The following is a 25,962-nucleotide window of genomic DNA, read 5'->3' as shown; positions in this document are numbered from 1 at the left end:
GCTGATCTGAGCCTCTTCCAGGCAGGATGGCTGATACCGTTTCCTGACAGACGCACAGCAGGCCTTAATGCTTACATATGCTTGGAAGTGGGGCTAGTGGATCTAGTTGGTTTCAGGGACTTCCTGAAGCCACTAAGTTGTTTACTTCCTGAGTTTAAGTTTACTTCTTTTCAGGGTGGACTTTTTCTCCTCCTTAGAACACCCTGTTGTTTCACTTCCCTGTAAACATCCTGTCTTAAAATATCTTATTTTACTTCTGCTTTTATACCTGTATCTTAAGCTTTCCTCAGAAGTGGAAGATCTTGCTGTGAGGAAAACATTAAACAACAGGGCACTATTTGGAGGGAGGATATCAGAAGAGGGCAGGGAGACAAAAGAGGGTCATGAGGGAGGAAAAGGACTAACAGTACATAATTGACATTGACATATAAGTGTGAAAATGTAAAACCCCTTTTCTAATTTTAAAAATAAGCTAAATCATAAAAAAAGAAAGGAAAAGAAATATGACAAAGATAACCCACAGCACTTTTGAAGTGTGAAATGTGATTTCACTCAGCATGGTGCCCATTGGTCCTAGAAGAGCCTCAGCCTCAGGACAGTGCCTCACTGGGTGAACTAATAAGGCAGGTGTGAGCTAGAGCCCAGAGCTGAATTGTCATCAGAGTCACTTGAGACCATGTTACCTGGAAGCTGCCCTCAGCACATGAGTGTAGAATGAATTTCCTGACGCGCGTCAGAGCATGGATGCTCTCCCCAAACCCACACGGCTGCACATCAGTCACAGGTGTGGTGTCATCATGTGGGGGCCCAGGCTGGCGGGGCAGGTCTGTATCCCAGCTATCTGGAAGGCAGAGGCAAGAACCTGGAGAGTTCAAGGCCAGCCTGGGCACTCAAGACTGCGTTAGTGTGAGGCCCTAGGCTCAGTCCCCACAACTGAAAATATAAAATGTAAAATGCTGTCGGTGAAAATCTTAGGCTTTCATTCTCAGCCATTCTCTAGAATGGCATTTCTAGAGCCACATTTTGGCATGTGTGGCACTTTGCCTAGTGACACAGGCGACATCCAAATCTCCTGGGAAAGAAGGGACCTTCCAACAAATGTGTTTTTAATTCTACTCTCCAGAAATTGATATTTTTAGCAGTTATGAGCCCATCTAATATTTATGACCTACAAGTGTGTCTGATTTCCCTAACAGCCCCTCTCCTGCTTCTAACACTCTCTTCTGCATTGATCTCCGCATCAGTTCCTACGTCCGTACGCCACAGTTTCACGAGTGTGGTACATTCTAACAGCTGGTAGGATAACTCCTTTCACGCCGTTCTCTGATTTTTATGTGCACTGCCACGTGGAACCCGCCTGTCTGACTGGGAGCAGTGCTCTGGGGTTCTCCTTGGTTTTGCACCTATACTGCATGTTAGCATTCCCTCTGGGGCCTGTGAGGTGGGCCGTGCTCTGAGCAGCCAGTGCCCTGCTCACACCAGGGCTGAATGCTCCTAATCTGGAAAAGTTCCTGCTAAACTTTATAGTTTCATTTATTTGAAGTCAGTTCTTATTTATATACTATAATACGACCTACTTTTTATTTTATTTTATTTATTGTTTTGGTGGTGGCACTGGGGATTGAACTCAGGGCCTTTGCAAATGCCGAGTGTGTCCGTTACTTTTCTGTTGCTGTGATAAAACACCATGACTGAGCCAGGCGGTGGTGGCACAGGCCTTTTCACTTGGGAGGCAGAGGCAGGCGGACCTCTGAGGTCCAGGCCAGTCTGATCTACAGAGGGAATTCTAGGACAGCCAGGACTAAAAACTCTGTCTTGATAAAAACAAACAATAAACCAAAACAAAAACAAGGAAACAAAAGCCCAAAAACCAAAAACCAACCAACCAACCAACCAAACAAACAAAAAAAACCAAAAAAACATGACCAATAGCAACCCATGGAAGAGGAAGTTAATTTTGGCTTGTGCTTCCAGAGGGATGAGAGTCCATCATGGCAATGAGGCATGACAGCTAATAACGGTGTCGACGATGAGAGATCATGTCCTTGCCTGCAAGCATGAGGCAGACAGCTTGGCTTGGGTGAAGCCATGAACTCCCGCCCCAGGGATGAACTCCCTAAAGCGAGGCAGCACCCCTTAGATGTCCCCAGGCAGCGCCACCCACTGAGGGACAAATGTTCAGCTAGCCCGTGGGGGACACTGTTATTCAACCCACCTTACAGTAGGCAAGCACTCCACCACCAAGTGACACCCCAGGGACCAGTTAACACACATAATCGATATTTACTGCGCATCTCTCTGTGCCAGATAATGATGAGAGTTGAGAGGCAAAGGAAAGCAGACCCCACCGCCAGCTTCCAGGAGCCTCCTTCCAACCATGAGCCTCGAGGCGGTGTGCATGGTGCTCTGTGCTAGTGAAGGTGGCTGCAGGGTAGGTGCAGTTAGAGGCTTACTGGGGAGACACGAGCAGAGATGGGTGGGATGCAATGGTGACGTCTCAAGATGGGGGCTAGAGGAGCCAGCGGGGCCCCTTGTCACCGGCAAAGGCCCTCCGAGAAGGGTATAGCTGCAGCCGTGGCTTTGTGTCCTCTGGCTGCAGGTGTGGAGAGTTGGTCGGAACTAAGCAGGACCGTGGTGGCTGAGGGTCCTGGTGAGTCCTGGTGATGGATGGCTGTGTCAGCCGGTGATGACCCGGAGAGGGACCGCTTCAGGGGGCAGAAGCTCCATGTCTATCTTGTTCTTCATGGTTTTGTGGTACCGGAGCCCAAGTGAGTTTCCACAGCTTGTACCTGTGTCACTGTAGCCATGTGACCTGGAAGAAGGGCCTGACTCCCTCCTCATGCTCGACAGTCTCAGTGCCTTCACTTGAAGAATTCTTTTCCGCAAAGACATGTAAAGTGTCAGCACCACGCCTGGCCTACAGTGTGCGTAGCAAATGACAGTGATGGTGGCATTGGTTGGACAGTTTGCTTAGTAGTGAAACATCCCCTCTTGCTTTTCTTCCAGAGGACCAGGGTTCTATTTCCAGCACCTGCACGGCAGCTCACAACCGTTTGCACCTCCCGTCATAAGGGATCCAATGCTCTCTCTGGCCTCTGCAGGCACTGCATTCATACGATACACAGAACTACAGAAAGGCACAATACCATGCACATAAGAGAGAAGGGAAAAGTATATGTGTATGTGGCGCAGGCTGGCCTCAGAGTCCTGGATGGGAGTAATTCCCCTACTTCAACCTTCCTGAGCTACTGCCACCGCTCTGAACCCGGCACCTGCTTCTTATCTGTAATCTGTTGTTACCCCCTTGGAATCTCTGCTGAAGTGTTGGATGGAAAGTCCCCCTTTCTTCCCATGGAAGCTTTTCCTCAGAAAGAACCCATCTGGAATTACAGCCCAACCACCAGGGGGCGCTGGTGGCAAGTGGCTGGCATAACTTGCCTTTCACTGGGGCCTTGAGTTGATGGTGTACCTGGTAAACCAGCCCAGGCCTTTTGTGTGATTCCGTCTGCTGATTTCAGTGTGGCTCAGACTTGCGGAGCTGTGACAATTACATGGGAAATCAGATTATCACAGGAGCTTTGGCGTGATGAGTCTTGAGAGCCAGCAACTGTGTTAATTAATAAGTTGTGTTGGCTTCAGGGCTTCATAGAGGCCAGATCGTTTATTTATTTATTTTTTTAATAGCTTTAGAACTAAGGTACATGAGTCACAACAAACGGGCAAGAAATTGCTGGGCATTAGCCTGAGTGTAGTTAGTGCCCCGACTAACATGCTGGCCGTCTCAGAGCCTGAGTCTCTGTGGAAGGATGAACAGGGAATGCTTGCTTCCGGTGTAGAGGCGTGAGAACCGCTTGTGTTTGCATCCTGTTGAGAAGAACTGCTCAGCTCACTTGAATCGAAGGATCTCCTTGAGGGATCGCCGGGTCCTGGACTCGAAGGTTCAGAGAGAGGGCTTGGGAGAAAGTTACAGCCTGACCCGAGGAGGTGGGGCCATATCCTGTGAGCATTCAGAAGCCTGTGGGTGGCTCAGGCAGCTGCCTCCTCCCAGAGCCACACCTTTCCCCCCCAGGTGCCAGTCGCTAACACAGGTGAGCTCGCCTCAGCATCAGCCCTGCCCACTCAGCCCAGGGACTTGCAGAAAGAAAAGACATCTTGCAGAGCTCGTGGAAACCAAAGACCCAAAGAGCCCCGGACCAGCTCAGTACGGCTGGATGGGTCAGCACCAGGCATTTGCCAGTCCTGCTGACTCCACCTCAGGCCCTAGAGAGGGAAGTGGCTGAGGTGAGAGAGACGTGGTACAATCTTTACAGACGTCAATGCCGGTGGCTTACGCTCTGCCCCGAGAGCCTTGGGCAGGATGGATGCTGTCCACAAACAGCTGCACAGACTTGGCTCCTCCGCCAGAACGAACAGTTCTCATTTAGATAGCAGCTCTGTTTTGTGCTGTGCTATCGCAGACGGGGATACCAGCCTCACTGGAAACGTGCTGTGCCATGTGCCACTTTCTCGTGTGCCTAGTGGCCAGTATCTGGGAAAAGCAAGGGTCTCTGTGTCCATTCAACAAAATGATGGGCCGCAGAAGGAAAACCAGGAGGCAGATGACAACTGGATGTGTGTTAGAAGGCACAAATAGCTATTGTTGTTTCGCCATTGACAGGAATGCCCGGGTGCAAGAAAGGCTTTGGCTAGGCAGCCCTGACAGGATATGACACTGCCTCTGGCTTACACCTGAGGGCTTACACCTGAGAGCAGAGGGAAGCTAGGAGGAGTTTGACAGGCGGGTGCTATAGCATATGCGGTGCACCAAGATCGGAATGCTTGCCAACTCATGCAAACATTCTCCAACGTAGTTCAGAGGGAGACAGGCAAGAAGACAAAGCCAGTGGCTCCACGCTGGTCTCCAGAATTCCAGCAGACCTCAATATGAGGGTGGATTTGAAATAGGCGTGCATTTGGGTGTGTGTAGGTGCATGTATATACGCACACATGCATGCATGTGTGTGCGTGTGTGTTTATATATGGATGTGTGCGTGTTTGCTTGCTCTCATAAATGAGGGCCTGGAGCCTGTCAGGCAGCTTTTCAGTAGCATGTAAGCTACAGTCAAAGGCAGCCTTAGAGAGATACGGCCAACTACATCTTTTTTTAAAAGATACATATTTAAATATGCGTGGCGTACTTCCTAAGTTGAAACTTTCTTGAGGTGTGGAAATTTGCTGAGTGTGGCGAATATGTGAAGGGCCACCTGAAGGCAGATAAGTTTTTATCTGTCTGTCTGTCTGTCTTTAGTTGTTCATTTTTATGTGTATGGGCATGGTCTACTGGCCACAAAGGCCAGAAGGCGTTGGGTCCTCTCGTACTGGAATTTCAGATGGTTGTGAGCCACCATGCCGGTGATGGAAGAGCAGACAGCGCCCTTGAAACTGCTGAGCCATCTCTGCAGCCCTTGATAAGCTTTTTTGTGAGTTTGCTCTAACTTTAGGGCTTAGAGAGAGAGGGCCACACTTTTGCCTGCCACGCTTTTGCCCCTTCACTCCCAAACTTCTACTTTGTTGCTGCTCTGAGATTTCTAGCAACTCTCTTCAAGATAAGCTTTTAAGGTCTGTTTCTCAGGATCCCACACGCAGGCCAGGGGCCCCATTTCATATGCTACTTGTCTTCAGGGGAAAGAGCTCAACAACTGGAGGGGGCTACTCCCTCTGGTCTCTAACCATGAGAAACACGGTGACTTTAATTCTGTGTGGGTAAGGAGCAATGGGCTGCAGAATGGCTGGGAGCCTTGTCTAGGCCAAGCGGCAGGACAGGGGACTCTACCAGTGGCCATTTGTGGAGCCTTTAGTTAAATGCCTTCATTAAGAACCTACTTGCTAGTTGGGTGTGATGGCACACACCTTTAATCCCAGCACTCATGGAGGCAGAGGCAGAGCCAGGTGGATGTCTGTGAGTTCGAGGCCAGCCTGCTCTACAGAGCAAGTCCAGGACAGCCAAGGCTACACAGAGAAACCCTGTCTTGAAAAACAAACAAACAAAAACAATAAACAAACAAAAAGAAGCAGCTGGTGGGGAAGCTCATGATGGAGAAGCAGCTGGTGAAGAAGCAGCTGGTGAGGAAGCAGCTGGTGGGGAAGCACCTGATGGAGAAGCAGCTGGTGAGGAAGCAGCTGGTGAGGGGAACGGTGCTGGACTTGCCAGCAGCTGTGGAAGGAACTGAGCTTGTAGCCTTTCTGCGAAGCTGCTTGCAGACCCCCACTCCCACGTCCATACATAAGTCTGCATTCTCGCTTCCTACTGAATCCTCTCTGGGGCTCCATCAGCCATTGCTTCCAGGCATGAATCATTCCCAGCCTGCTTCCCCCAGCTCAGGGCTTTGGAGTCAGATAAACAGAGACTTGTTGAATGTATGTGAAGTGTGCTCTCTGGCAACATGATTTGTAAAGCTATAAGTTGACTGGTGGCTGCTGGGGTTTTTGGTTCGTCTTCTTGTGTGCTGGGCCAAAGTGAACAGTCTGGGGACAGAGGCCTTGGGTGGCTTCTGCTCCAGAACCCTGAAGGCCAGGTAGGGCACATGCAGGAGTCACGCTGAGGCCCACGCTACCGTGTGAGCCCACTTTGCTGTGCGTGTCAGTACCGTGCTTGTCCAGACACTGATCTTCTAGCAGACATAGCCAGTCAGCTGCAAAAATCAGATCTGCCTGACTCCCTGTCCTCTGCTCCATCCTGGTCACCATGTGACCTGAAAACCAAAGGCTGGGATTACTCACATCCACATAGAGCAGCAATTATCAACCCGTGGGCCACGACCCCTTTGGCAAATCTCTATCTCCAAAACTATTATGCAACGATTCCTAACAGTAGCAAAATTACAGTTATGGAGTAGCAACAGAAATAATTTTATGGTTGGGGGTTACCACAGCAAGAGGAACTGTATTAAAGGGTTGCAGCATTCAGAAGGTTGAGAGCCACTACTCAAGAGGCCATATTCAGCCTTAAAAAGGGAGGAAATTCCATCCCCATTTCCTTCTGTCTAATATCGAAAATTAGCAACCGGCATTTTAACAATTTCATTTTCTCCTCTATTAGTTTTAATTTTATATTATTTTTGAGTAGGATTTTACAGTCTGAATCTTTTATACATTTCATTCTACCTTAATTGTTATCTTGCCTCCTTTTGAGTGATTTAAGGTTGTCTCGGCAGGTTCCATTCCCCCTGTGGTCTGGCTCCTCCTGTTGTTGCAAGGCTGAGTCCCACAAAGCTCTTGTTCAGTTTCATTCTGTTGGGGGTGGTGTTGGGGGTGGTGTTGGGGGTGGGACCCAGAGCCCTGCAAGCTCTCCACCACTGGGCTACGTCTCTGCTCCTAATCAGCGCTGTATAGGCTCAATATTTACTTATTTTTAGCTGTATTTTAAACAGTTTATCATCATTATCCCCTTCTCCATTGCTGTGCAGATTGCCTGAAATAATTTTCATTACTCTGGGAGCTCTTAGTAGTTCTTGGGATCATGTCTACTGGCAGTGAGGTCTGCTTTTCATCTTGTTTTATCTGAAAACATCTTCATTTCAACTTTCAAAAATTAAACTTATTCTATGTGTGAGTGTTTGTACGTGTGTGTGTGTGTGTGTGTGTGTGTGTGTGTGTGAAGCCAGAAGAATGCATCAGACCCCTGGAATTGAAGTTATAGACAATTGAAAGCTGCTGTGTAGGTGCTGGGAATCAAACCCAGCTCCTCTGGAAGAGCAGCCAGTGCTCCTAACCCCTGAGCCATCTCTCCAGCCCCTTTTCTTCCCTTTAAGAACAGTGTGAACCCACGCTGGCCTTGCAGTCAAGAGCCCTCTTGTCTCGGCCTCGTTGAGTGCTGGGATGGCAAGCCTGTGCCACACAGCATTTGGTTCTTTTTAAATTTCTGGACATGGACTTGTTTTTCTCCTGCCGTGTTTTAGATTTAATGCTCAACCGTCAACCCAGTAAATAAACAGGGTGGTGAAGCCTCCGGTTCTCAAAGATGAGCTCACAATAGCAGAGGTGTGGTGCCAGCCTAGGCATCCCGCACTGCAGGAATGGCTGAGCCAGAGTTCCAGCTCAGCGGCAGACGCTGCCCAGTGCATAAGGCAGAGACTGGGGGCTGCACCCGACATCTGGCCTGCACACGCTTGTGCCCACACACCAACACATTTGCACAGGCATGAACACCACACGTACGTGGACATGCAAAGATGTAAATACACAAATATAAAACCTACCATCTTCACCATTTTTATACTTTCATGTATTCCTTGACAGTTTTACACACACATGACGTGCGTTGGTTGTATCCCCTCTCCACTGAGCCCCCTCACCCTTCATGTCCTCATTTTCCAACCTACCAGCGGCCACATCCCCGACGACAAATGACTCCTCCTCCCTCAGCCACCGTCAACTGCCAGTCATCTTAACGATCTTTAAATGTGCAAGTGCAGTGGCATTCAGTACCTTGATATCTCTGCAGCTTTCGCCTCCACCCACCCCCAGAACTTGTTCTGTCTTGAAAAACTGTAAGTCTGGGCCCGTTAACTAGTGACTTCCCATTGCCTCTCCCAGTGTCCTGCCAGCTACCATTCTACCTTCTACCTCCCTCTGTGGATTTGACTTCTCCTGGAACTTCATGAGTGAATCATCCGGTATCATCTTGTGACCAATTTCTCTCTCCTGGTGTCATGTCCCCAAGGTTCATCCGTGTTATAAAATGTGCCAGAATTCCCTTCCTTTTAAAGGCTGCATAGTGCTCCATCACATTTTCTTCCCTCCTTACCTGGCCATGTATGCTGGGTTTCCTCAGCATGTCAGCTCCGTGAACCACACTGCCCTGGACACTGGTATACGGGTACTTCTCTAGGCCTTGAGTACAGGTACTTCAGTTCCCTTGAGTATATTTATGTAACTGCCGGGGTCACAGGGAAACGGTTTTCAGGAATCAAGATACAGCAGCTGCACCATTTTCCATTTCCACCAACATAGGAGTCTCAGATTCTCCAGATTCTCTAGATTGTCCTCAGCGCTGGCCCTCATCTGGTTTAGCAGCCATGGCAATAGGTGTCTGTGACACCCACTGTGCTTCTAACTTGTATTCCTGGCTTTAGTGAAGCTGAACATCTTTTCACATGCTTATCAACCACTTATATATGGCTGGCACGTGGTCTGCTCAGGTTGTTTGCCCACTTAAAAGTTGAATTTATTTTGGGGTATGTGTATTTGTGCATGTGCAAGCATGTACACACACAAAAAACATTCCACAGCACATCTGTGAAGGTCCAGTAAACAAATCTGAGGAGTCAGTCTTCTGTTCTGTGGGTTTTGGGAGGAATTTTCAGGTGGCAGCACACTTCTTTCTCTTGGGCTGGGCCCACTCCGTCATCAGCTCTCCTTGGCAGGTATTCTGTGGCTCAGACATCTCCAACATCTTCAGGGCTCTAAGGAAAGTGAGGGTTCACCCTCACAGCTTCATGCAATGGCCTCTCTGGGCCCCTCTGCAGGAACACCCGACACATGCCTTGGCTCAGCAGCTTTCCTTAGCTGAGGAGGGAGATCCTCTTGGATCCTTCACTCTAAAGCCAGAAACATGTGGCTGGTGCTGCCACATTCTGCTGCTTGCTGGGGCTGGAACTTCATTCAATTACATTTTCATCAGCTTTCTGTTTTCCACAGTTTTCTTCACTGCTTAAGCTTTTCTTTAATTCCTTTGGCCAGGTTGAAAGCTCAGCTGGGTGGGGCTCTTGCCCTGAGGTCACCACTTGCTTTATTCCATTTGGCATCAGGCTTTTTTTTTAAATTTTTCATCTAATTGAGAACTGGACTTAGCTGCATTACACTTCCTCAGGCTCCTTTTCTCTGCAAACTGTACATTTTATATTTTTTTTTCTTGCTCCTTTTTTGTGCATGAGCGTGGCCACTAAGAGCCACAAGATACATTCAATACTAAGCCAACTTGAAATTTCCTCTGCCAATGTCATTAGCCCAAACTGTTCAACTTAGCTTCAGGCAGAGTTTTTGGACAAGGGTTGAAAGCAGCCACATTCTTTTCAAAAATATCACAAGAATGGTCTATAGGCCAAATACGAATTTTTCTCTGAAACCTCTTGACGAGGGCATAGTTCATAGTGCCCTCAGCACTATCTTTTATGCTACTACTAGTACGGCCCATTAAGCCTCGATTAAAGCCTTCAACTGCTTTCCTAATCCAAAGTTCCAAAGTCTACATTCCTCCAATAAGCAGTATAGTCAGGCCTGTCACAGCATTACCCTGCTCCCCGTTCTATTGCTATGAAGAGACACCACGACCAAGACAACTCTTACAAAAGCATCTGTGTGCCACTCATTTTTATAACTCTACTTTATTTGGGGTATTTAGGCTCTCAACCTCCTTTCCAACCTCCCAACTTTAGTAGGAGAGTGAAATTTCGTGGGGAGAGGGCGCCCAGACCCCTTTATTTCTCCTAGCTGTTTAGGGTTGAGGGGTTATTTTAGGGCTCTATACCAGTCTCTGTCAACAGCAAATGCAGCCAGCAGTCTCCTCCAAGATGCTGCGCCCCGAAGTACTGCTTTCTCCAGACTGCCACACCGTCCTTCTTTCCTGTCTCTCCAGACTGCTACTCACCACACACCAACCCCACACGCAGTAACACACTTCTCTTTCTCAGCTCTCATGTTTACATCCTCGGAGTCCTAGACCACGCCCCTCTCCATGCTTCATGGGGCAGGCCATTACCCGCTGGCCAAGACCACGCCCCACGGGAGACAATTAACAGGTGAGGACAAAGTAACGCCCAAACTAAAATCCCACACTTGGGGTTAAAACAAAAACACATTTAGATAACATAACTGAGTTTACAAAGAAACCAAAACTTGCATTACACATGTGATTGGGGGCTCTCAGTTTCCGAGATATAGTTCACTGCCGTCACAGTGGGAATATGGTGCTGGAGGAGTAGTTGAGAGCTACATCCTGATTCTGTAGATAGGAGAGGGAGGCACTGGGCTTGGCTGGGGCTTTTGAAACCTCAACCCCCATCCCCAGTGACACATTTGCTCCAGCAAGACCACACACACCTCCTAATCCTTTCAAATAATGTCACTCTCTGGTGACTAAGCATTCAAATATAAGAATCTCATACATTCTCATACAAACCACCACAGCCCCTATCTCCCCTATCTGCTCCCCCCCCCCCCCAGCAAATGGAGCATTTACTTCCGGATCAGCACCTGTCACACACACGTAAGACCCCCACGCTAGCTCCCAAGATCTTCTGTATCGCACAGCTCTCCCACAGCTACGCTCAACTTCTAGGCTGTTCCAGTGTACAGACTCCCTCTTCCATAACACCCAACACTGGCAAGGGTTTGACCGCCTTTCGCCATTTGCTCAGCACCCCTGGAGATAACCATGGCAGATCTGAAGTTCCCCAAACCATTCTTTCCACACGTCTAGTTCCGTGTTTTCACTGCAACCTTGCTTACACACAGGCACACACACGCACACTCACACGCGCACATATATTCATACGTAGGCCAGAAGTCAATCTCAGGCATTGTAGGAGTGCCAGCCACCTCGTTTTCTGAGACATCTCCCACTGAGACCTGTGGCCTGACATTTGGCTAGGCTGTCTGTCTGGCCACTGAGCCCCAGGGATTTGCCTGTCTCCACCTCCTCAATCATAAGCGCAAACCCCATTCCCAGCTTTGGGTGCTAAGGATTGAATTCAGGTTCTGCTGCCTGGACAGCAAGCACTTCACTGACTCAGTTAACCTCCACAGTCCCCAAGGCATTGAGTTTCAAAAGCTGAAAGGCGTGGCAGAAATCAACCAATCTTATGTCATCTTATTATCAATATGGACACTGGCGCACAGAGAGCAGTTTGATGTGGTGTTCATATCACTTATGACCCTTCCCAGGCTCCAGCTGGCAGAGCTCTCTTCCAAGAGTAGCGTCACATCAGCCAAAGCTTTTATGAACATCACAAGAGCCTTTTGGAGCCACAGGAAATTGATGTGACTCACTTGTCCCTCTCACTGCTCCTGTAGTCACTGACCACACTTGTGGCTTTGAGGCATGACGAGGGTACAGGAAGGCCGTTCTGTCGGTCTCGCGGGTTCTCTTTGCCATGACATTTTGTTTGTAGTTACTGGAAGGGTCCTGCTTCTAAATAGCTTCCCCAGGGCCTTTAGGGTACCTGTGTGCTTTCTGTAAGCTTGGAAGTTCTCTCTTCCCTGCCTACCAGGAGACAGACCTGCTCCAGACTGCCTCCTTTAGGTTGACTTGACAGGGTGTGGGCTGGAAGTGAGGGGAGGATGGTGGTGGCCAGAAAAAGCATCAGATGGAGTCCCAAAGTACTTTCCAAATTCTGCGATCCCCAGTCTGCTCACTGGAGAAGTACTCAGCACAACTCAGTGGTTCTATGATGCTCTTGGGTGGGAGCCTTCTCGCCTCCACCAAAGCAGAGGATCTGGACTCCTGTAGAACATCCTAAGGGGATTAGATGGGACAGGAGAGCTCAGAGAGAGGAGTGCTGGGAACAGAAGGAAGGGGTGGGAACAGAAGGAAGGGGTGGCCTGGGGGGGCATTGACTGTGTGTGTTGGGGGTAGGGGGATGATCTGTGGATATGCTTATGGCCCGGGGCATAACGGGAAGTGAAGCAGCAGGGGTGGGGCAGCCGACTGTGGATTGACTCGGCGTTAGCACGTCTGTGGAGAAGATGGTGGTATTGTCTGCTCGGGTGGGCATGGCTCACTGCTTGTCAGCATCGCTGATGATAATCCCTGTCTGCCCACCTTGATGAGTGTGTCCAGAGAGAAGGTCAAAGGACCTCCATCCCCTCCACTCCCACTCTTGCAAGGGACTGAAGGGGGAAGAGGGCCTGGGGCAGCGCTGTGGGTGAGAACCAGTGATGTGTGTGTGTGTGTTGTAGTTTTTAAGCTTTTCCAGAAGCAGAAAGTAATGGACTAAGCAAACATTTAAAATCTTGCTATGTGGCTTGGGTTTTTCTGTTTTGAATCTTGAACCTTTTGGAGCCCAGTATAAATATGGGTGTATAAAGAGACGTTTTTAACCTTTATTTGTGTGTGCATGTGTACATGTGAGTGAGTGTGTATGCATGTGCACCAATACATGCTTGTGCATACAAGCATGCATGCACGAATGCATGTATGTGAAAGTGAGCCTTTCTGGGGCCCTCACTGGTCGCTGATATGAGAATGCAGACATGCTGGGAAATGCTGAGCCTGCCATATATTAGACAAAGCTAAATTGAAGGGATCATTGTCACAAAATCCTCCTGACATCCCATTCCAAATGAGGTAATGCACAAAGAAAGACTTGGGCGCCGTGTCCACTTGGTACCCTACGCTCTAGAGGTCTATACTGACTGCAGCAGGAGGCCCATGGGACCTGCTACTCTGGGCAATGTTAATTTCTTCCTTCTGGGTGTTGACAGTACATTAGTTTAAAAAAGAAAAAGAAAAAAAAAAAGAAGGGTAATTAATTTTCTAAGAGTTAGTGGTTCCATCTCTTGTTTTGTTTTGTTTGTTTTTTATTCATCTCCCATACAATACATCCGGACCGAAACCTCCCCACTCTCCACTCCTTCCTGTTCCCTTTCTGCTCCTCCACCATCCCCTTCCTGGTGTTGTGCCCCTCCCCCACCCACTGCTCCTCCATTTCTCTTCAGAAAAGAGCAGGCCTCCCAGGCATATCAACCAAACAGCGTAACAAGAGTAGGCCAAACCCTCACACCAAGGCTGAATGAGGCAACCCAGGACGAAAAGGTTCCCAAGAGCAGGTTCCTTCTCTTTTTAAAGCGCGGTATAGTCTTCTTCCTCGTGAAAAGGAAGGCGCTCCTGCCTGGCACCGCGCTTCCCCATCCATCCCACAGGAGCTTGGATAGGATTTATAAACCTAGACTTTCATGTTGCTGTGCTCCGTCTTCCCTGTTCGGATGAGGGGCGGGGAAGCGGGCCAGAGGTAAAAATAAAAATGTTCCTGGATTTTAACTAACGAGAGAAAAAAAAAAAAAGTTGTGCTGTAAAAAGAATTAGGCAAGAGTTGCCAATTTAGTTCAGGGAAGGAAGAGGTCTCCTCACCTCGATTCTGGAAGGCTTAGGAGAAGCCAGAAGAGGATGGGGCCTCAGTCACCACTCACTGTGGGTTCTCTAGACTGGTTGAGTTTCTTCAGGCTTAGAGCCAGAAGAGCCCCTACCCATTCCAGGGGAGAAACCAGGGAGGCCGAGGGTCAGGTTGCTGCTCTGTGTCAGAAGCCCCGTCAGAAGGACACCTCCATCTCATCCGGGGACTTCTGGCTGCGAAACGAGGAACAGCAGAAGGGATTTTAGCAGAAATGGAAAACAACGTGGAAGTGGCTCTGGGTGATGTCACCAAGCTCTAGCGGTCCCATCTGTTGGCTGATTGACACCAAGGATGGGGCGGTGGGTGGAAAGGAGTGTGCAATTGCAGACCTGATGGAACCCCAACACCCCCTATCCTAACCTCTAGTTCACAAGACAGCTCCAGAGCATCTGGTAGCGGAGAGGTGAGGGCTTGAGCACGGACCTTCTCTGGGCCCCTCCCACGCTGGACCCACGCGAGGGGCCAGCCTCCCTCCCCCACCCCGCCCCCCACTCCCCCGTCTCGATTGTGCCCAGATAGCGTCCTGGGCGCCGGGTCGGATTCCCGACCGCACCGGTGCGCTTTAAGAGGCTGAGCTGCGCTTTCGCCAACCTCGCACGTCCCTCCACGAGAGCTAGCCTTTGTCCAGCGTGGTGCCTGGGGCCTGGGGCGCGGGTGGCGCGGGCCTCCGGGCGAGGCCGCCGGTGCGCGGGGCTGGCCGCTGTCCGTGGTGCTGAAGCGGCGGGCGCGGCGGGGAGGCGGGCCCCGGGCGCAGCGCATCTCCAACCCCAGCACCGCCCTCCTCGCGGGCTCGGCTCGGCGGCAGCCGGCAAAGCTCCGGGACGCGCTGAGAGCGCGGCGGCGGGAAGGCGGCGGCTGCCCGAGCCCCCGCGGCCCCGGGGCCGGATCCACATCCACTCCGGAGAGCCCCTCCCTGGGGTGAGTCGGCGGGCTGACTGGGCTGGGCAGGAGGGTCCCGGGGCGGCTGGCCGGCTGCTTGAGCTACCTTTGCCTTTCCCAGCCCTAGTCGATAGCAGCCAGGGGGGCTCAAAGCTCTGCCCCTGCACTAGCCCCAGTCTTGGGTCGAGGCCCCTTTGCCCTCACATGCGGGACAAAGGATTTAGCCAGGAGTTGGGACAGGAGGAGGCATTTCTCACCTTAGGTGCAGCCAGCAGTTCAGCCATGGAGAGGACTCGGCCCAGGCTGAAGTCCCAAGGGAGACACCTTCCCCTCTCCGTGCTAGGGACTGGCTCTGGGAAGCCCAAGCACTGGAATTCAGCCTAGATAGAGGCCAGCCATCTTTTAGTAAAGGAAGGCAATGAGCTTCAGCCTTCACTGAGGCTGCAAGAGAGAAGTAGAGCCTTTTACCACCTTCCTCTCCTCTCCCTACATGCCTGAGGTGCAGTCAGCATGGCTTCAAGGGTGAGGACAGTGTCTGCCCATGCACCTGAGAGTTGTGAGCTTTTCTCAGGCAGATGTGCTCTGGAACGGATGCTGAACAGGCAGGTGTGTGTGTGTGTGTGTGTGTGCTTTCCCGGCACGGAGAGGGGGTTTGGAACTCCAGTGGTGGCTGTCACAGGAAAAGCCCTCTCCAGCCTGCCTGTGTGCCTCTGAGTAAGCAGTTTGAGGTCACTCTGGGAAACTACCCAGTCAGAGGAGCCTTAGGGCCTCCTCAGCCCTTAAAGCTGGCCCCTCCTGCCTTGAGCCATCCGCTGAAGGGGGAGATGTGTTTAAACTTGATGGGTCACCTCTGCCTTCGCTCCTACCAGCAGTCCGTCCCCATCTCCATCACCTGGCAAGGTCAGGCAGACCTGGTAACTCCTTGAGCTGGGTGGGTGGGCCGCTGGGGGTTATTGCCTAGATGAAGGGCTTTTGGTATGTTGTGGTGGGGGGGTAAAGGACTGGGTAGAGGTGAAGGGACCCTACCCTGAGGCCCCGAAGGTTTATGTTAAATCCCAAACCGTGTGAGGTGCCTGCTCTGACACAGTGGATCTTGGTGGGTTCACCTGGTGGACTGGCGTGGTTTTGTTCTGTGTAGCCTAGCCTAAGCTCCGTGTATCCGGAAGGACTCTGGTGGGCATGTGCCTTGGGTCACCGGGTGCTCGGCGGCGCCGATGGAAGGAGAGGTGGTGAAGATGTATGAAGCGATATACAGGTTTGGGGGTCAGTGTGAACTGCAGTTGTGCTACAGTGCTGTAGAAATGCATGCCAAGAATGTAGCATTGCTTGATTAAGCAGACCGCTGGGTACCCAGGTACCATTTGCCTGTCACTGGTGTTTGGTAGAGAGAAAAGGTCACGAGGGAGGAAAGATGATATATGTTTTCCATACGTATACATTTTTCTTATCACTTCTTTCTACCTCAGAGTTGGGTTTTTTTCCCCCCCACTAGCTTGTTTTTTGTTTTTTGTTTTTTGGTTTTTTTCCTTTGGCTGGATGAATGAACCTGTTAGAGAATGATTCTTTGGAAGGATGGCTGACTCATGACTGTACTCTGATGTCCTTGCTGGCATGTTTCATAAAATAAGAAACCCAGAGCTATGCTGGCAGGCCAGTAGGCATTGTTTCTGTTTTAGGGAAACAGTGTACTTAAGCTTTGCCTGTCCTTTGTTCCAAAAATTTACCTTCGTAGCCAAAAAGTTTGCCATAGTTAGATGAAGTTGAGGGGTGCGGGTGTATTTTTAGCATGCTGCATATCTGTAATGTAATCAGGCTACCTATTTTTACCCATACTCTGAACAACTTAAAACCTCCTTAATAATTAAAGCAGGCTCGTATCTTCTCTGTAACTGAAGGAGGTACCTCTTGAGGGTTACTACGTCCTATAGCTGATACCTGGTGACACCCAGTCCTAGACCCAGTTCACATGATGTTTTGCAAATGCTCTTTTTGTTGCCTATGTTATGAATGCGCCACACACTTAGACAAAGTGCCTGAGGAACAAGAGCTGAATCTTCCTGCTGCATTCCTCAAGGCAAAAGATAATGAGGTACAGCGAGTCGAACTGACTTTATTTTGGTGAAAGCAGTTGACCCTGGGTTGCCCTTCTGTGCTTCAGGTTCATGGCTTGTGAGGTGGAGAAAGCAACGCTGACCTGGAGGGTACAGTCGCAGCGCCAGCTTGGCACACAGACTTTCAGTAGTTATTCTTAATATCTCCCCCATAGTCTGTGTCCACCAGTATCAGAGGGACTCAAGTGTGTTCAGATCTGTATTTATTTATTTATTTGTTTGTTTGTTTATTTATTTTTAAATGTTCAAATTTGTGAGGCCCAAGAATGGCCTCAGCAGCTAACCTGGGATAGCCTGGTCCAGGCTTGGAGGAGGTAGGGGCTGCCCTCTAGTCAGCTGTCATCCAGGAATGTTCCTGTCCCCATGGCAATAGCAGCTAACGCTGGGCGCCAGGCATTCTGAAGCAGCCCAGTTGGAAACTAGCTGGGAGTTGAGAACCATTGCCATCTTTATGGTGCGGGAAAGAGCCGGAATGGCTTTGGTCGCAGATGTCCAAAGTCTAATAACTCTCACACGTGCCCGTCAGGCATGTTGAGAGGACCGCACACAGCTCATGGTCCAAAAGGAGGAAGAGGCACGCCAGAGTCACACCCTTATCCAGGTGCATAATACCGTCCTCACCTCACACTGAGGTGCCGGTGTTCCAGCTGGGTGCAGGCAGGCCTGATGGCCGCTGTGGGAGCAAGCTGTCTCCTGCCAGGGCTCCATTGATGGGAGTCTCTCCTACTGTGCTGCACCTCAGCACTTCTATAGCAAGCCTGGATGACGCTAGCGGCTCTGTGGGAGAAGCTTAAGTCCAGGCACCTGCGTGGGGCGTCTGCATAGATGCCACCAGTCAGATAGCCTCCCTCTGCTGGCTCCCAGCTGGGGGAGCCCATTCGCCAGGGGCACTGAATTTGATTCCAGGGGTGATGAGGTCGTGCAAAGGTTATCCAGTTGAGATCCTAGATCCTTTTATCTAATCCTCACATAAAAGGGTTGCTGCGAAGAGCCGGGGCACCAGGCATTCATATAAAGAGACATGACAAATGAACTCTATACAAAGTGGATCTCTCATAGCTCCCTTGCATACAAAGCCCCAGCGGCTACTTAACAAACACACCTACCAGGAGCCTGCTTTCCTAACTGAGTGCTGTTCACGGTGTTAGGCCCAGACCTCCCTTTAAGACTTCTCTGGGCTGTATTTTCGGGTACCAGGCCCCACCTTCTGTGTCTCCAGCCTGAACCCTAGCCCCCGAGGCCTCCTGTAAAGTCTCATTCCTTCTTCCTCTTACCACCTGCAGCCAGGCCCTGTCCCTTCTCCTGTCACATTTTCTTTGAATTGTACTCATTCTCCCAGGCCATGCTGCCACAGCCCTGACCTGGCCACCTTCCCCCTCGGGACTCCTCTGACACTGGCCTTGTGTGTAATGTTTCCGGAACAGATTCTGTTCTTGTCACCATTTTTCCTGAAAAGCCTTCCCCTGCTGGCTCCCACCTCAGGGAGCATCTTTCTGCAGGCCAATCCTGGAACCCATGCTGCAGAGAGCAGGGCCTCCAGCGCACCTTGCTCTCTATCCCAAGGCAGGGTTTCCTGCCTCTACTCCACCAGGGCCAACCCGCCCTCTCTAAACCACTTTTTCCCCTGCTCAGATCTCATCACTTTGCTTGGGTGGCCATTCATGGGTACCAGGGTCTTGCTATGTATCAAGTGCAGTACCAGGCTACATGAGTATGAGTAATGCCTACGTGAGTCCTCTGGGCTGCATTATGTCCTAAAGCCCTGTACTTGTGAGTGGGACCTTATGTGAGAAAATAAGGTCCCTGCAGATGTTATCTTTATGGCAAAGCCATTGAGGTTTTATTGCAGTTTGACAGAAACACACGTTCGTTCACACATATACACATATGCAACCACAGTATACACACATGGGAACACTGTAGGGATACATACATACACACACACACACATGCCTACATGCATGAACACACACATTTACACACATATGCAAGGACACTATACAAGAACACAGATGAACATTTATCACACATGTAACACACATAGGAAGAACAACCTACAAGACAACCTACAAGGATACACACAGGCACCTACACACACACACAGGCACACACACACAAGAACACCGTACAAGGACACAGAAGGGGAAACCAAGGCAGGATTAGAATGGCTCACAAGCCAGGGAATTCCTGAGGCCACCAGAAACCGGAAGAAGCAAGGAATCCATGCCTAAAGCATTTGAGGGGGGCACAGCCCTACTGACACCTTGACTTTGGGTTTCTTGCATCCAAAGCTGTGACAGAATGACTTTATGTTGTGTTTGCCTCCCAGGTTTTGGCAGGTCTAGGACAAGTCAAATGAGTGCCGACCTTCCAAGCCCCTCAAAATACTGACCATTTTGCAGGGACTCAGACTCTCCCTCACATCCTCCTGAGTCCGTCAGTGCACAGTGGGAGCTTTGAGCTGTGGCCTCTCGCAGCCTCCCTACCACCACTAAAGCCCCTGAAGAGAGGGAGGGGTGTGGCCCACACCCAGGGCTCAGAGCTGAGCAGGACTCAGGCAAAGAGAGAAAGGTAGGTCACCCCTGACCAGGTGATCAGAGGCAGTGGGGAGCATTGAGACCCACAAGGCACAGCTTTTAGAGGCTGAAATATACAAAAGGGTTTGAGGCTAAACTGTCTATTGTTGGCACCAGGAGCTATGGCAGGGAAGCGGCAGGGAGAAATGATGTTTTCACTAAATTGTCCCCATGCAAACCCAGAGGATAGCATGAAGGGGAACGTGCAAACTGAGGCCCGGGAAGTGACCAGGAGGGCGCAGCTGACCCAGCTGGATTCACTAATGACTCTGAAGGACTCTGGGATTGGTTGCATTTGGGCACTGAGAAAGGAAGCAGAGTCACTAACCGTCGGGTATGCAGCCAGTGCCTGGGACAGAAAGAACAGTCGGTGAGGGGAAGGTGGCATCTTAGTTACCGTTCTATCACTGTGAAGAGAGACCATGACCAAGGGACCATTTAACTGGGGGCTTGCCTACAGCTCGAGAGGGTGAGTCCATGGCAACAGGCAGGCAGACATGGTGCTGGAGCAGTAGCTGAGAATTTAAATCCTAATCCCTAAAAAGTAGAAGGCAGAAAGAAACTGATTCTAGTGGGTTCTTTTGAAACCTCAAAGCCCATCCTCAGTGACACACCTACTTCCAATGAGACCACACCTCCTAATCCCTCCCACATAGTTCCAAGCAGCTGGGGACTAAGCATTCAAACATCCAAGCTATAATGGCCATGAAGAAGCAGAGGCAAGATGCTAGAGCCAATTGGCAGAGGGTGCACAGGTGGTTCTGGAGCGTGGGGGGAAGACTGTACTTCCTCTACTGATGGGACACTAAGACAGAAAGAGATCCTTGCCGTGGACATAGATGTTGTCCCACAGAGCGGAAGGGAGATGGTTGGTGGGCAAGGAGGTTGGAGGACAGTGAGCGTGTAATTAAAAAAACAAAAAGCAAAACCTGCCAGGGGGCTGGGATTTCGCAAGAGCATGAGTGACAGGACATGACGGACCTGTGCAGGGCTTCCAGCCAGGCCATCAGACTCAGTGAGCGAGCAGGGGAGTATACCTGTCATGCTTTGCCTTTCCCAATGCCTTCTTTCTTCGCCTGTCTATCAGACCCTGCAGTTATGTCCCTTCTTTGCAGGGCCCGTCGCCATGGGCGGCTCTGCTCCTCCGATTCATGGGGATTGTGCCACGCATGCGCCAAATGATCCAGTCCCTCTCTGATTGCTGCCTGCCAGGTTGGTCTGTGTGCACTGGTTGTGGTGGCTTCTCTGATGTGACCCCCCAGTCCCTCCTGTTCCCAAATGCAGGTTTCAGTGTGAGCAGGCATTCTTATGACCTATTTGTCCCTATCACTGTTTGTGAGAATTTTATGTACTTAGGAAACATAGCATGGTAAAATAATTTAAATGATTCTGTGATATATGGTGCAAAATTTAGCCATCTCTTGTCACCTCCCTTCAGCTCACTGTCTTCCCAAGAGAGCCACATGATTTGTGATTTGTTACAGTGGAACACCTGGAAGAAAAAAAAAAACCAAAAACAGTTTGCAAAGCGGAGGACAGGTGCCCCTCCCCCACCCGCCTCCCTGTGCACCTGCGAGATTAGATTGAACCACACTCCTTGCTTTCTCTGGCCCCAGTGTATTTTGAAGACCCTCAAGTGCCCATTCAGATAGATCCATCTCAGCTTAAAATAATGGTGTAGAGCCCCGCAGGGTGTCATGGTTTTGTTAATTCCCCTTTGGATGGCTGACTGAGATTCTTTACACTGTTGCTGTTCCGGAGCCGGCTGTGGGTAACTTAGCACGGCTCTCAAGAAATGGAACCGCCAGGTGACGATCGTGCACATGATGAATGTGCACCGGAATGACCAGATTGCAGGCCAGACAGAATACAGAGGATCTGTATTCTGGTTCAGGGGGCCAGGCGCTCGCTGAGCAAGCATAAAGGCCTGGCTTCGAATTCCTAGCACCTACATAAAGGCTGGGCATGGGATCTCAGGGTGAAGACAGGCAGATCCTCAGGTGATTAGCTTAGCTGACAGGAGACCAAGCTCAGTGGGAGACCCTGCCTCAAAAAAGAGGATGGAGGGCTGACAGAATGGCCCAGCAGGTTGGGTTGCCTGCCTCTGCGCCTAATGATGAGTTCAGTCCTCAGGGCTGAGTTGGAAGGGGAGAACTGACTCTTTCAGGGTGTCCTTCGTCTTACACAGCAGCATGATGATGTACACATGCACATTCACACACATGAAGACCCAGAGACAGACTGACAGATGCACGCGTGCGCACGCACACACGCACGGACACACGCAACAGTTCGGACTTTCAGCTTTCTTGGCATTCTTCTTACTCTTTTACTAAGTAAGCAGTGAACAAAAAGGCTTGATGCCTTTGAGACTGGGTGGGCCTTGGTCTGTTTTTGGCCAATCCTGTGCACTCTGAAGCTGCTAATCATCTGTTGCCATGGTACCCTTTGGGCAGTTGGAGTTTCTGCTTCTGTGGAATCACTCATTCTAGTTTGTTGCATATTTTCTGTTGTATATTTTTCAGTTTTTTTCCTCCGTGTTGTTTTGTTTGTTTGGGGGTTTGTTTGTTTTAGCCGAGGACTCACTATATAGACCACTCTCAAACTTTGAGGCCACCCTCAAACTTTGAGGCCACCCTCAAACTTGTTACTGTTGCCCCAAGGATGCCTGAATGTTACGTTTGAGGATCTATCAGAGGTTTGGAGGATGCTGGGGGCAGTGGAGCTCGGAGGTTTGATGTGTGGTACCCCCGGAAGACCAAGGTGTGGCTCTTTCTTTCTCTGCCTCTGTTTCACCAGCTGCACGTCTGTGCTCCCCACACTGCACTCCCTCCTCCCAGAAGTCGTGGGGACTTGACAGTTAAGCTCAGCATTGAGCTGGACCTTTGTGGTTCAGCCAGGCTTTGGGAGTGCCTGGCATCTGCCCTTGGTGTGGATCATTTCCCCCCAAGTTGGCTCCTACCTGGTCAGGGCACTGACATCTTCAGGGCTTGGCATAACAAATTGTATTAGTCTGCTCGGAGACATAGAACACCATAGTCTTGGCAGCTAAAAACAACAGAAACTCACCCTGTCACTTCTGGAGACTAGAAGCCCAAGGTCAGAGTGTTAGCAGGCTTGGCTCCTTCTGAGGCTGCTCTCCTTGGCTTGCTCTCTCCCTGTGTCCAAATGGGCTCTGTATGTCCATATCCCATCTGCCTTTCTTAGGAAACCTGTCAGAGTAGGTTAGCCCCGCTGTATGACTTCATTCTATTAGAAAAATCCCTTTAGCTCCAAGTTTAGTCCTTAGGTCCTCTTAGGGTTGGAGTTCAAATTAGTATTGGGGGCCCCAATTTGGTTTAGCAAAGGCAGTGAGCTGAGGATCTGGCAAGCAAGGCTGAGGGTGGCTCCTGTGTTTGAGTTAAATCACCCAGCAGATGGGCTGCAAAACCTAATCCAGCCTTTCCCCATCCCCCATCCCCCAGACCTGTCTGGCATCATAAGGTGGGACCCGTAGTCCTGACTCCCTGCTCTCTGGTCACTGTCCCATGTCCCACTACCCACAGTTTAATAGAGTATCTCACCCTCCCTGAGCGAATCACACAATCTTCAAAGACTCCTTCTTCCTGGTTTCTCCTCTAGGGAGAGGGTTCCAAATACTGTGATCAGTTGATTCTGTCACTGTGTTCAGAATCTTAAAACAAGCTGCCATGCTCACAAACCTGCCTTTGAATGTTATGTATTTCTTTTCCTTCCCTTTTTTGTGTTTCCCATCTTAGGCACCTGATTAGGCAGGCTAGCAGGCTACTTCATAATCTGCTCGTTACCCGCTATTCTAACTAACGGTTCCCCGCTCTTTGTAATGGCTGTGTAATAGTCCACAGAGACGATATTCTCGTCCTGTTTGAGTCAGCGTCCTTCAGCTGTTGAGCCTTTGACTTTTCCAAGAGTGATGTGGTGAGCATCTCTGTACAGAAAGCCTTTGATTCTCTTGGTTCATTCCCTCAGGGAAAAGTCCCGGGAGCTAGGTTGTTGAGTTTAGGGCAGCAGTAGCAACACAGCCCTACATGAGCTATCATATCTCTTTATAGGATAAGCCACCAATTGTCCTACATCCCAGGACAGGGACATCCAGGCTTCCCAGGAATCTCAGTGGTGACATGATTAGCTTGTACATGACTAAGTAAGTTTGTGGCAGTTATAATATACTGAGACAAGCTCATCAAGGCTGTTAATTTGTGTTGCTTTAATAACCAACCAAGGGGAAATATTCTGAAATAGATTTGTATTTTCAGTTGTATTTGTTATCACTTCCTTTAGGTTAAAAAAGTAATAATGACTGAAGACTAAACAAGTGGACACAGTCCTCCGGGACTTGTCAGTGAAAGGAATATTTAGGCTCCAACAAGTAAAAGGCTCGTTGGTTAATAACCATCAAGAGCAATGGAATAGAGACTTTGATGTGGCCAGTGTCCTTCGAACTGGCTGGTGGCTGTGCATCCTGGTGCTCAGAAGGGCTGTCTTCCAGGGCTGGCAGCCCCTTGCTGCCCACCAGGCTCAGCTGCCAGAGCTGGAGCCCATCTCTTCTGCTGCCCCAACAGTACCGAGCACATGGGACAGAACCAGCCCAGGCACCGGCCTTTTCATCAAACACAGTGGCACATTCTTTCCTATAATAATTTTGAAGCTTTAGTATAATCAATGACAAATTGAAAAGTTTCCCCTCAGACATTATTTTAATTGCCTAGCAACCCATTCTCACAAATTGCTTTTGAATTAATTCTTTGGGTTTGGCACAAAGTCATCTATTTATTAATGGCAGTGGTAGTCAGCACCTATGTGTGGTTATTCTTAGAACACTGCTTCTTAAAGCTTCATTCTTAAAGTAACCCCACAGTCCCCTATAACCCTGAGGGCTGTGGCCATCATGTCTGGGCTTACCCCCTCCTGCTTACTTAACCTTACCAGGATGAGGAAGCAGGATGCTGTGAGGGGGCGTGGGCAATCAGAAGCACACACCTGAAGGGACAGCAGTGGAGAGCTGGGGAGGGCAGGATGCGTTGGGTTTGATGGACTCAGCCAGGTGGGGTTCATGAAAAGTGACTAAGCCACTTTCAGCCACCAATTCATTGATCTCATCGGTGAGTCACACCGGAAGCTGGGAACAATGAGAGAAAGCCACACTCTGTATTCTCAGGAAGTTCAGTCTGTGCAGGAAACTAGAGTCCCAGTGGGGCAGGATGGATCCAGGAGGAGAAAGAAGCCTAGATTCCAGGAAATTGGCCTCTAAATCGGTTGCTTTAACAACTCTGCTTACGCGTAGTTCTCATCAGTCGCAAGCATGTTGTATGAGTTCCTTTTCTTCCGGCATTTTGCTGTTTAGCCTAAGTTTTTATCTGTGCTGTCATTTCCTGTGTCAGTCTAGATGGCATCCGTGAGGCTGATAACACAGACATTCCCCTGCACCCCGGCTCTGAGGGGGCGTCTGTTCATCCTGCCAGTGGTGACAGGCAGCTTACCCCTCACGCTGGGCTGCAGGGTGGGGCATGCCCGTGCCACTCACTGTTCTGCCACGTTGTCGCTTCTCAGAGCCTTCACGCTGGTTTCCTGTCTCGTCTTGCTTCCATCACTGGGATGGACACTGGGTATTGTGCACATGGGTTTTAGTGTCTCTATGCTCTACAGCAAAGGTGTCTAGCCTGAGCAAAGGTGGAGCCCAGCACAGAGCCTGGTTGGCAGTGTAGTGTTGGTGAGTGGAGTGTGATAATGGCTCCCTTGACTTTGCTGCTTGGTCACCCCTGACCCTTCAGCTAGCATTACCAGCTACCTGTCCTACTAGGCTGGCCTCTACTCATTCTACATGAGCGGAGCCTGATACTGTTTTGACATGGCTAATAATGATGATGCAGAAAGGTGGCACAGTGTGTGCATGCACATGCGTGTTCATGTGTGTGCATAGGAGTGCATGAATGTGCAAACGTATGCATGCTTTTGTTCAAATACATGTGTGCATGTGCCCAGAACTCTGAGATTATTTTCCTCCTCTTTTCTTTACTGCTTCACTTTCTTTTCTAGATGTGCTTTTCTTGCTGACTTCCCGGGTAATCCAGAGAGCCTAGGTGTGAGGAGACACACAGGACTGTGTTCTCTTGCCCTGACCTTCTGAGCTCAGGACAGAGACGCTGCTTTTAGTCAGATCCTTCCAGCTTCCACACCACTCGGAGCACGTGGCTACCTATCCTGCTCTGAACTAACCCTGCCCGCATA

At 50.0% G+C, this 25,962-nt stretch overlaps 1 protein-coding gene and 1 long non-coding RNA gene across 8 annotated transcripts in view; one reads left to right on the top strand and one right to left on the bottom strand.

Moving 5' to 3' along the window:
- Osbp2 (oxysterol binding protein 2) overlaps positions 1 to 25,962 on the top strand; it is a 160,604-nt gene that overhangs the window by 68,934 nt on the left and 65,708 nt on the right. Inside the window, exon 1 of one of the 4 annotated variants that reach the window (XM_060365550.1) lies at positions 15,773 to 15,929. The exons of the other annotated variants lie outside the window; for them this stretch is intronic. Coding sequence (XP_060221533.1) covers positions 15,854 to 15,929 — 76 coding nt within the window. The 5' untranslated portion in view covers positions 15,773 to 15,853. Of the gene's footprint in view, positions 1 to 15,772; positions 15,930 to 25,962 lie in introns of those variants that run through there. 4 annotated transcript variants of the gene reach the window in all.
- LOC132646806 (uncharacterized) lies at positions 10,346 to 15,588 on the bottom strand. Of its 4 annotated transcripts, XR_009585100.1 has the most exons (4): positions 14,742 to 14,871; positions 14,108 to 14,323; positions 12,028 to 12,493; positions 10,346 to 10,981 (listed from the first exon to the last, which is right to left on the bottom strand). It is a non-coding gene; the product is annotated as an uncharacterized LOC132646806 (long non-coding RNA). The 4 variants fall into 4 exon arrangements; XR_009585099.1 differs by having other exon boundaries at positions 10,346 to 12,493; XR_009585098.1 differs by lacking the exons at positions 10,346 to 10,981; positions 12,028 to 12,493; positions 14,742 to 14,871 and adding exons at positions 13,545 to 14,017; positions 15,287 to 15,588.

Source organism: Meriones unguiculatus, chromosome 12 (genome assembly GCF_030254825.1).
Source record: "Meriones unguiculatus strain TT.TT164.6M chromosome 12, Bangor_MerUng_6.1, whole genome shotgun sequence".
NCBI classification, from domain to species: domain Eukaryota; kingdom Metazoa; phylum Chordata; class Mammalia; order Rodentia; family Muridae; genus Meriones; species Meriones unguiculatus.
The sequence above is the reverse complement of the archived record's forward strand: the minus strand, read 5'-3'. Positions and strand labels throughout refer to the sequence as shown.